This window comes from Arachis duranensis, chromosome 4 (genome assembly GCF_000817695.3).
Source record: "Arachis duranensis cultivar V14167 chromosome 4, aradu.V14167.gnm2.J7QH, whole genome shotgun sequence".
Taxonomy (NCBI): Eukaryota; Viridiplantae; Streptophyta; class Magnoliopsida; order Fabales; family Fabaceae; genus Arachis; species Arachis duranensis.
The window spans coordinates 4,639,309-4,650,817 of NC_029775.3; the positions used below are offsets into that span (position 1 = coordinate 4,639,309).

Here is an 11,509-nt window from a genome sequence, read left to right on the forward strand (position 1 = left end):
CTTTCTCTATGTAATATGTAATATTCTGGACACTTAGACTAGTAGGCCTTAGGATAGGATTGAATTGATGGTAATTGTTGGTTGTTTTTTATTATTGTGGTTGATGATGATTGTTGGGAACTATTGGTGTCGATGAGTATTGATGGTGGGTTGGATTATGTATGAGACATGTGAATTGTGATGAATATTTTATGAGTTGTATGTATTGGATAGTGATTATGACGTTGTTGAGGAAATTGATAGTTGGTGTTGTTGATGAGAATTGATAGATGTAGTGGTGGTGTTGTGTGGAATGAATTAGAATAATAATAATGATGATCATATGATTTGATGATGAATGATGATAATTGGGTATATAACTTGTATATGGAATAATGTTATTGTAATTGGGATTAGTGAATGAATTGAGGAATGGAAGTGATTTGGGTATTTTGGTAGTGATATATGTTGGATTTGTGGTGGGAAAATTTGGAAGAGAATGAGTGATTAGGTGTAGAAATGTTTGGGATATGATTGAGGGATAATGGTAAAGGTGTGGTAGTGTTTTGGTAATGAATTATGGTTGTAAATGTTTGGTTTGGTTTGAGTTTTGAAAAAATTGAGAACCTTGTGAAATTTGGTAAAAAATGGATTTTTGGTGCACTTTGACAGATCATATCTTAAGCTACGGTTTTTGAAATTGAATGATTTTTGTATCAAATTAGAGATAATTTAAAGAGCTTAAAATGGTATAGATTTTGTAAAAATCGAAATTTTGCAGAGAAAGATATGATCGTCAGAAGTTGGTGCCAGAAATCTGAATTCTATGAAGTTACAGAATTTGTGATTTCTAATTTGTGTGCGCACGCACATTGCTGTGCGCGTGCTTTGAACAGTGGCTATGCTTTAACTTGTGCGTACGCACAACCTTGTGCACACACACACCCTGTGAATTTTTGAAACTGTGCGTACGAACAATCTCGTGCGCACACATACACAGGGATATGCCTACTGTTAGGGGGTGCTAGCACACGCTGGTGTACACGCTCACCTTACGAATTTTGCAAGTTGTGCGTACGCACATCCCCGTGCGCATGCACACGCTGGAAGATGCATTATATTGAGGGCATTCACACGTATCTGTGCGTATACGCATAATAGAAATTTTTACTTTCTGTGCGTACGCACACTGCGCTGTCTTTTAAGTAAAGCTTTGTTTTTAACTGTTTTACCTTTCCGGCAAGCTCGTAAACTTTTGTAACACTTATTTAGGATGTCTTAACTTGTTTTTAGGCCTTGGAACATAGAGACTATCCCAAGTGAGTTTAACTAGATATTTTCTGGTAATAAGTTAGAAGGCGGAGGTTTACGTTCCTGGTGTACATGGGGATGGACTAGTTGGGTATCTGACGACGTGCTATATTGATGATGAACTTGTGATATTAAGGATGGATGATGAGTTTAAGACTTGGAAATGAATGTGTATGGTTAATGAGATGAGTATAAGCAGACTTGTGCTATGAGCAGTGACCTCTGAGATTGAATATGTGATTACGATATGCATTATTCTCCGTCGTAGGTGCTGTAGCGGTCTCCTGCCTACGTTTAGATGTGAGGGTTGAAGCTGGGCTTCTCACTCATATTTATCGTTCAAGAGGAAGGTGGTAGAGCACTCTCCCTCGGAACGTTTCCCTCTGAAAGGAGAAGGTGGTAGGGCACTCATCCCTCGGAATTATTCCTTCTGAGCATGCGTTTTCTCTCTGGTTGCATGGTGGTAGGGCACTATCCCTCGAAATCATGCGGCATCTAGAGAAAGGTGGTAGGGCACTCTCCCTCGGAACATTTCCCTCTGAAAGGAGAAGGTGGTAGGGCACTCATCCCTCATAATTATTCCTCCTGAGTATGCGCAACAGAGAGACTAATCTGGGAGTTGCCGTCTGAATTTTCTGTCGGGTTTGGCACTATAACCGATAAGTGATATCACGAGCCAATAGGACAGGCATTCATCATATGCATCTCTTAAGTGCTTGTTTGCTTTAATTACTTAAGTTTGCCTAATTGTGTAATATGCCTACTTGCTTCTTGAATTACTTGTTATATATGATTACTGTCTGTGTTTTACTTGCTTGCATTATCTGTGATTGTCTGGTGCTGAGGAGGTTAGGTAGGCGGTGGCGATGGGATCGGTTGGAGGGTAAGTTGGTGAAGGCTGTGGGATAGCGGTGACTAGTTTTAGTTAGAAATCCCTTAAGTTTAGATAACCATATTTATGGTTTATGGTTTAAGTTATTTCTTTTGTTTTAAGCTTAAATATTCTGTATTAATGTGAATTTCTAGGATTGCCTCTAGCGTCCCGGGGTCTTACATTTTACATTACTGGTCATTGTTACCATACTGAGAACATCTGGTTCTCATTCCATACTTTGTTGTTGTTTTTCAGATGCAGGTCATAACCCACCTCGGTGAGTTGCGGACATGGTGACAAAGTGGAGTATGGTTTCTTCCTTGTTTATTTCTATTTTATTTTGCTGTAGTACTTTCTCTCACCTTTCTGTTTTAGACTTTATGGCCTTAGAGGCTTGATTTGAGAGATAAGTTGTATAAGTTGTTTAAACTTAAAAAATTCTTTATAGTTCAGTTTGATTAGCCGGCCTAAACTCCGCAGGCTGTATGTACTTCTCTTTTGGTATTTCATACTTATATATATATATATATATATCTTGTCAATTTGATTATTACCTTGTACATCCTGGAGCTATCTACAAGGTTTATATGTATTATGTCTTATCCTGTTCGTGCTTACGCATTTAGTTATCATGTGTGAACAATTCGCGTTTTGTATTTTCACTTTATGCGACTTTGAGCTTCATTCGTTCATCGGGCTTCTAGTTATATCTATTTTTGGACATATATTATATATTATAAGCTTTAAAACTACTGTGACACTTTGTTATTCTTTACTTTACTGTTAGAAGTAAAATTTGGAGTAACAGAGTGTTACAATGACCCTTCCTATTCCTTGTGTGTGTCTTGTAAAAACTTTTTTGTACTCATTTTTACCATAAATATAATCCTATCTTAGTTTAAAAAAAAATAACTTAGTAAAGATATTGTCAATTAATTTTGTTTTTTAAATATACAACCACAAAATTATCATTTTTAAATTCAAGCCCATATCTTATCTTTCTTTAAATTTTGAATACGGGTTTGGTTTGAGTTTTAACCCTGTTTATGCACCAAAAGTAGAAGAGAAGGTTAAAGTTATAAAACGTCATCGTTTTGGAGGCGCATAGTTGGGTTACTTGCGAAAGTGGCAATACAAAAGGTGTTTAGAGAACCACAAACATAACGTTCCGTGTTCCACTTAAACTCAAATCTAAGCTAACTAACAAAAGCAACAAATCTTCAGCTAAAACCATAACTAAGACTTTTGTGGGGAAAACAAAAAATTCTAAAACCCTAATTTCAATTATATATCCTCTTTCATTATCCATCCCACTCCATCGCCTCTGTTTCGTTGAGAGAATAGAGACAACAAAAACAGAGGATCCTTTCGTGTTAGGTATGTAATCCTAATTCCTTGGTTTTCCTGAAAAAGCATTCAGTTTTTCTTCTTCTTGCTTCTTCTTCTTTTCGATTTGTTCGTGGAAGCTGTGGTTTCTGATGTTTCACTGTTTGAGAATTGCAGGCACCGCCAATTCTGTTTCCAGTTTCAATATGGCCAAAATCTCCTTCAAGCTTCAACATCCTTTGGGTATTCTCTTTCTTTTTTTCAATTAATTTATTCTTTTCCCAATATGGAAGGGGTTTGCTTTCTGTAATGATGATTATGTTGGCATGATTATTGTTCAATTCCACTATGCTAAACACAGCTTACTGTTTTTTATACCTCAGAGAGAAGGCAAGGTGAAGCTTCTCGAATTCGAGAGAAGTATCCTGATAGAATACCTGTATGTATTCATTCCATGTTTATGTTATTTTTTATATCTTCGAGTACTCTTATTCATACGTGAGAATTGGGTGCAGGTGATTGTGGAGAAAGCTGACAGAAGTGATATTCCGGAGATTGATAAGAAGAAGTAAGTGTTTTTATCATGTGCTATTTTTAACCCTTCTGATTGTATGACTTGGAATATTAGTTTGCTACCTGATTTTTTTGTTCATTTATTATATGTGTGATGGTTTTATGTAAATATTTGGAATGTCATAAAAAAAATTGCATGTTCTGATGATGGTAATGAGTTTTATTATGTTATAGGAGTGTTGAAGAAGTTTGAGTATGATATAGTTTTTGTTTGCCACTTGATAACATCATGCAAAATTGTATTGAACTATTCGTAAGAGATTAACAAGTTAGGCATGCTCTGAATTTCAATGACCAAACCTTTTTTAATTTGCATATTTTATATTCGATCAATATGATTATATCTATTTATGTTGATGGATGTATGTCGTTGATTAGAGTCTGTGCACTAGAGGATTCTCAGTTGATTTTGTTGCAACTCTTGTGATGTTGCAGATACCTTGTCCCAGCTGATTTAACTGTCGGTCAGTTTGTCTACGTTGTCCGCAAAAGAATGATGCTCGGTGCTGAGAAGGCTATTTTCGTTTTTGTCAATAACACACTACCTCCAACTGGTAAGTGTCATCACTCATTAACCCAAATGTTGTTTTTGCCCTTCGTGGAAGCGCTTCTGAACTGAGTCCCCTGTTGTTGCAGCTTCATTGATGTCTGCTATTTATGAGGAACATAAGGATCAGGATGGATTTCTTTACATGACTTATAGTGGGGAGAACACCTTTGGATCTTGCTAAGCGAAATTTATGATGACCTCGGTAAATAGTTTCTGCAAGATGTAAATTATTTGCAGCTAATCATCAGTACAAAGTCCTTTGAGTAATTTCTTTTTGGTGGTATATTGAGCAATGTTATCTTACACCTTATTTTAAATTATGAATTTCAATGGATGAATTTAATATTGATTACTACACTTTCTTTTTAATTCTTAGTTGCATTGTTCGAGTAACATCATCCTCTTCTTGATGCTATAATTTGCACAAACACATTCTTAAGAGTTCCCAAATTTCCATTAGTGTTAATTAATCTTGAAGGAAGATTGATCTTTTTATTGTTATTTTTTTCCTGAGTAACAATGAAGTACACCATTAAGAATGTGTGCATCCAAAATTCCGGAGTTGTTAGGTCATTGGAGCTGTGTTCCCGTCTGACATTGTAATTTTTCGTGGCTTACTAGCTCTATCAAAGAACAATCTAATGTGAGAACGAAAAGGATGATTTTTGATTAAATCTGAACTCCTTTGTAGGTTTGGGTATTTTCACAATTTAATAGTATCTGTTAACAGGAGCTATTATACACAGTGGCAAACTATACAGAAAAAACTCTTTATTTTGAATTTTTGATCACCAATCATGTTGAGTTGGGCAAAGTATTGTGACTTACTAATACTAAAGAATGTCTTGATCCGGAAATTAAAATGTATGTCATTTAGGATTCATTTATTTTTTATTCTAAAAAACTTATGATTCGTTTATAAAATTTATAGAAATATTTTTTTAGTAAAAGGTAAGGTTTTTTTCAGTAAAAACTCAAAACATTTGTCAATTGGCACAAACATCCTCAATCAATATTAATATGATTTTTGGTTTGGGGGAAAAACAAAATTGATATTTGCAAAGCAAAACTGCTACCAGAAATTAGAAAGTATACTATGTCTCATGCTCTAATTTGTTGATCTCACTTTCATTTTCCTAATTTTTAGTAGATAACTTTTATCTTTATCACTGATACAATGTGATCAATAATAAAAAATGAGAATAAAGAGAACCACTTATTTTCGGAACATATAAAATTTTCTGTACTATAACTAGATTTAGGAAGTGTATGCAGTTGGGCACCCAGTGAAATAATCAAATAATAAAAACAAGAGTGGAGTGGGCATCCCAATTTATTTGGATGTAGTCTTTCTCTTGAGTTGGATCTTGATCCAATTGACACAAATTAAAGTGCCACTTTTGATTTTGAGCACACCTATCATTGCAAATGCTTTGACTTTGGTGAAACCACCGCCACCCTTGGTAGATTTCTTGGTGTTGTTGGCGGTATCCATGTCATTTTGGGATCTGCTGCCAATGGCATCATCATTTTCCATAGCACCAATACCTCCAGCACCCCACACATCAGCCCAACTTTCACTTCCCATGTCTCCTAGTACCATCAGAATAATTTATTAAAAAATAAATTCGTTAACAAAATGTTTCTTTTTTAGCTTATTTAACGAATATTTTAAGAATACTTGTTAATGTTTTCAAACCAGAATGTTTTAATTGAAAAATTTTAAATTTTAAATGTATCTATTAAGTTAAAAAGTTTCAAAATCCACTCTCCTTAATTACACAAGTGTTACAGCTAAACAATAAAAAATAATAAAGAATATCTTTTTTTTTCTTTTGTCTAATGTACACGTTTAAAATACTGGTTAAAAATAATAGATTAAAAAAAACTACTTTTTTTTTCACACTTCCGTTTTTTTAATTGATGTCCTGAAGGAATTATTAACCGAAAAAAAAAGGGGAAAAAAAGAATAGTGCTCATGTATATGGAAAATATTTTGGAAATGATACACTAAAAATATCGTGAAGATGTTATATAAATGAATTGTAAAGTTCAAATAGGTGGAAACTCAGGTGCAATCGATTTCACGTGAAGTTGATAACTGAGAGTCATTAAATGATTTGATTGATATGACTAAATTTTTATCTAACAGTTCTCAGTTATCAACTTAACGTGAAGTCGACTGCACCTAAGTTTTCATGTAACATCATCTTTCAAGATGGAGGAGATAGAGGCTCAAATACATACATTACTAGTCTTAGCTTGAAATTTGTTGAAACTTGCAACTTTTCATATTTGCATGTCATAAATAATACTCAAATGTGTAAATTCTAAGACCATGTCAAGTTTTCAACGCTACTACCATAATTATTAGAAAGTCTTAACTCTTAAGAGTTGCTCATAATCATAGAGGAGACGTGAATAGTACCTTGTATGAGTCGGTGTTAGATGCACTAGATTTGGGAAACTCTATAGGGAGGAGGAGGAGTTGTTAAAACGAACAAAGTGATGCGGTGTTAGAAATGGCCTATTTTTTCCTGCTATTTGCTTTTTATTTCTTCAAAGTTATATTTATCTTGTAACAATTGAGTGGCCAACCCACCAATTTTATTATTTCCATCTAACCAAAGAAAACTTTGTTTATAATTGAATTTTAAAATCCTCAAACTTGTCTCATTGTCGTGATACTTCGGCCAGCATTTGTTAAACTTGTCATAGTTGCATAGTTAGTCCAAAAGTATTTGTCGTCGTCCACTTAGATTGTATCAATGCATGGATTCTCCCTGCTCTTGTTGTATCTGCTAAGAATTAATATAATGTCATTTATTCCTTGTAATATCGTCATCTAGTAACATATATATGATTTCCGTTATTAGTGTTTATAAATTATGTTCCGATGCTATATCTAGTAAAATAAAACCTAGAAATTGTATCTTTATTTCAACACATACTAGTCAGAAGGAAATTTTGGTCAAAGATCTGGTTACTCAAGACTTTAAAAAAGAAAAAGGAAATAAAGCCTCGTCCAAAACGAGGAGGAAAAGGAACGTAACGAAAGATCACAAGGAAGTAATGTTTACGTATAAGGGAGACTGAGTTGTGTATATATGAAAATAAAATAAAGCTGTAAAGGCAAATGGAGCCTAATTCAAGTGAATGTAGTTGAATCATACTGTATGAAAATTGTTATAACCAACCCAATACTTACGCCTACGAAGCTCGGACACTATTTTTATTGTCTGATACATTTCAGATACGATACACGTCGATATATATTCTTTGGATACACATATTTTCTATGTCCAACAACTATGTCTTAACTTTTAATAAAAAATACATGTAAGTATCATTATGTATTAGTGTATCCAATTTTATTTTTAATATGTATTATTAAAATGAGTTTAAAAATAGTATATATTATTAATTATTAAAATAAAATATATTTTAAATATTTTATATAATTAAAAAATATTAAAAATAATTAACAAATTAATTTATACATTAATGTTAATAAAATACTAATATATTATTACAATTTATGTGAAAAATATTTTATATTTTATATATATATACTGTACGGTAGAACTATATAAGAATTTTAATTCAGGTATCACATGTAAGTGTCATCATAGCTTAGGGCGTTATATTAAGCAGTCAAAAAGCACAATGGGTTGCCTCATCTTTAATCATTCTCCAAGACCATATCAAACACTTCTTTCTATTACTAGAAATTGTTGAATGACTTGTGAAAAGAACGCATGTTATTATTTTGGAATCACTGCACTAAACAAATTGAAGTGGACATTCTGGGTACAGAGCAGGGACTGAACGATTACCTAACAAAATAAATGCATGTACAGCAGCAAATTTAGAGAGCACAAGCCACTTGTGATTCTCATTGCCATATTTTTTGGTGGGTACAAGAGTTTAGTTTTCTGGAATATTGACATTGAAAAGAAAAGAAAGTTACCACTTTGCCACTACATGACGATAGGAAGGGAATGCTATTAGAAACGATAAAGTTAAACTTGGCCATCGGTTCTACCACGAAACCTTAATTCCCCTTTCCCTTTCAATTCCTGGCACCATACTCAAAAAGGCAATACAACGTCAACCACAGATAAAAAAAGAAAAAAAAAATCTATCTATTACTAAGGTATTATGAACAGAAACCACGAAATAAGCAAAGTGATTCAGTTCTAACTTGTAAGTAATGACACCTTTTATCAATCAGTATTGATTAGAAATTGAATCTGACGGCCGTGACATATTAACTGCATAACAAATACAAGTTTTAGCACCAAAACATAATCATTCCTTATTCATTATGTCACTTATGAATTATCTTCCTAGTCAGACTCCAAGTCAATATTTCTAATTTCTCAGTTACTTGGGCTTTCTCACAGGCTTGGGCTTCTTTCCTTTCCGTGATCTATCATCTATGTTACTAATCCACCTATACCCATCAGGTATAGCAAAAGGGTCTGAATCCAAATTCAAATCTAAAGCCACCGAAGAAGAAGATGATGAGGAGGATGAAAATGAAGACGACAAGGAAGAATACTCTCTTTCTGGTTTTCGCTGAGCATCATCATCGTCATCTTCACTGAACAAATGTGAAGGACTCGAGGATGGAGTATAGAATTGCTCGAAAGGTTTCAGCTCCATGAACTTGGTGAAAGTAATCACCACCTTCACCGTAGGGACCACCGGTATCGCAACCTGACCCCACACCAAAACAAATCATTCATCCCTAGAAATAATTATTTAATTATTGAACAATAATGTGATTACAGGTTGTATTTGTATTGTCAAATCACATGTTTAATCCATTGAGCGGACAAGGTCCAACACTCAAGAAGTCAAATCCAGTCAGTTGTTACATCTAATAATATTTTCATATCATAGTCTATTATTTTCCAATTCCAAGCCTAACTGTTCTGTTTGTGGGACCCAACAAACCTAACCGTCAACCAACTAACCATCACAAGGGAGAGCGAGAGACGTTACCTTCACCGGGAAACTCCCCGCCGGGAGCTTTGTTGTGAGCAGCTCTCTGAGCCTCCTCACTGCTTTCACCTTGTTCGCCAGAATGTCCAGTAACGGCAGCAGCTCCTCTGTCTTCAACGGAAACTGCTCCGTCAGCCACACCGACGGCCGCAAGCTTTTCACATATTCCTTCTCCTTCGTCTGCACCGGCAAAGGCGCTGCCGTGTTTATGTTCGCCGATGACCTCCTTGGTGGCAGGGGTGCTGTCATGTTAACGTTCGCCGATGATCTCCTTGGTGGCTGAGGTGGCACCGCTTTAACGCTCGCCGATGACCTCCTTGAAGGCTGAGGGGCTGCCGAAGGAAGCACTACGTCCACACTTTTTCTTGCCATCAGAACACACTCCCTATCTTCCCTCACGAAACTGCTGTGTCTTCTCATGTCATTGTTCATACCAAAACTCGGATACTCCGCCACGAGAAAACCGTCGTCGTCTTCGTCCAGTTCCAACGGCAGCACTTTCTCGCTCGCTGTCGCGTCGGCTTCTCCAGTGACGGTGCCGCTGGTGGAAGCGGCCTTTCGTGACCGGAAACTGAAAACCACGTTGTGCACTTCGTAAACCCTAGCTTTCCACTCTCCAACTGTCTCCGTTTTCTCCTGCCGCCTCCAGTTCGTTCTTCCGACAAACTCCGCCTTCGTCACGTCCATTCCTGGACGGTAGCTCTGAATTGCTGTCGCCGAAGAAGAGAAAGCTCTGATCGGCGCGTTGGATTTTGAGGCCGTCGAATCCGGCGAGAGATGTATCAGCTCGGAGGTTCCCGTCACGCTTCCAGATTCGGTAGGTGTCCGACGGAGTGATCTTGCCGATAAATGGAATCACGGAACTCTCGAAGTGAAACGAGATCTCCATGTAGAAGTCTCGCATGCGACGGAGAGCGGTGACAAGACGCGGAAGGCGGCGGCGCCACTTCCCCCATGCAGAACGGTGGTGGAGGCGAACGAGGAGTTGCGCGATGTCAGAGGAGCGCCGGCAGAGCGCCTCCTGGAGCGGGTTCCATCCGGCGGCGTTCTGGAGGGATGCGTCGGCGCCGGCTAGAGCCAAAGCGCGGACAGCGTGGTAGTCGTTGAGGCGGACGGCAAGGTGGAGAGGTGTTTCTCGTAGCGGAACGTCGCGGCGGTCGAGGACGGCGGAAATCTTTTCGAAAAGTAGTTCTTGAGAGAGTGCGTCGGAGTCGGTTTTGATTTGGTCCGGGTTGGGGAATGGGGGCAGCTCAGAGATGATTCTAGAAAGTGCGTTGTGGTCAGCCATAACGACGGCGTAGTGGGCGGGGCTGTGAGAATACTGCTCTGGCTTAATGACCTGAGACGACGTAGTTTCATGAGCGGCTTGCTTGGCCATCTTTGGAAAAATTGCTTCTCTGAGAGGAATATGTGTGGGTTGGTTTCGTAAGTTGGTGGGAGTGATCAGTGATGGATGAATGAGTACGTAATAACTGTTATGCTATGCAAAGGGAACAAGCTTGCTCCGTGGATTAAGCCATCCTCTGTTTTCTTGTGCCTTTTCTTTTTCCTTCTAACTTCTCTTCTATTATTACCCTTCCCTGTTGCCATGTCACTTATCTTACTTTATTATTATAATAATAAAAATTAGGAGATGCATGCAGGGGGTAGTATATGAGCTGCATGTATGCAGTTAAGTATCAGTATGCTAAGGTTATATGAAAAGAAAATTAAGAAGCCAATAAGACAAGGTGTTGCGGAGTGATCTACTGACAAAAGGCTGCTTCTTCCACTTTGGGAGTTAGGACCATGTCTCTTTTAATATCAAATATTTTTATAAAAATATAATATGGCAGTATTACATTTCTTTTGTGATGTTGCTGTTTCCCCAATCCTATATATCTTTT

The 11,509-nt window shown here is 36.8% G+C and overlaps 1 protein-coding gene and 1 pseudogene across 1 annotated transcript; one reads left to right on the forward strand and one right to left on the reverse strand.

Moving 5' to 3' along the window:
• The first annotated feature begins 3,337 nt into the window (after positions 1–3,337).
• On the forward strand, positions 3,338–4,982 carry LOC107482993 (autophagy-related protein 8C-like). Its single transcript, XM_016103590.3, has 6 exons — positions 3,338–3,541; positions 3,668–3,733; positions 3,874–3,929; positions 4,006–4,058; positions 4,499–4,617; positions 4,700–4,982. Exons 2-6 carry the CDS (start codon positions 3,697–3,699, stop codon positions 4,792–4,794), a joined length of 360 nt encoding a protein of 119 aa, XP_015959076.1. The 5' UTR covers positions 3,338–3,541; positions 3,668–3,696; the 3' UTR covers positions 4,795–4,982.
• Positions 4,983–8,435: 3,453 nt separating this feature from the next.
• LOC107482992 (uncharacterized) lies at positions 8,436–11,205 on the reverse strand (annotated as a pseudogene).
• Between the last annotated feature and the right edge of the window lie 304 nt (positions 11,206–11,509).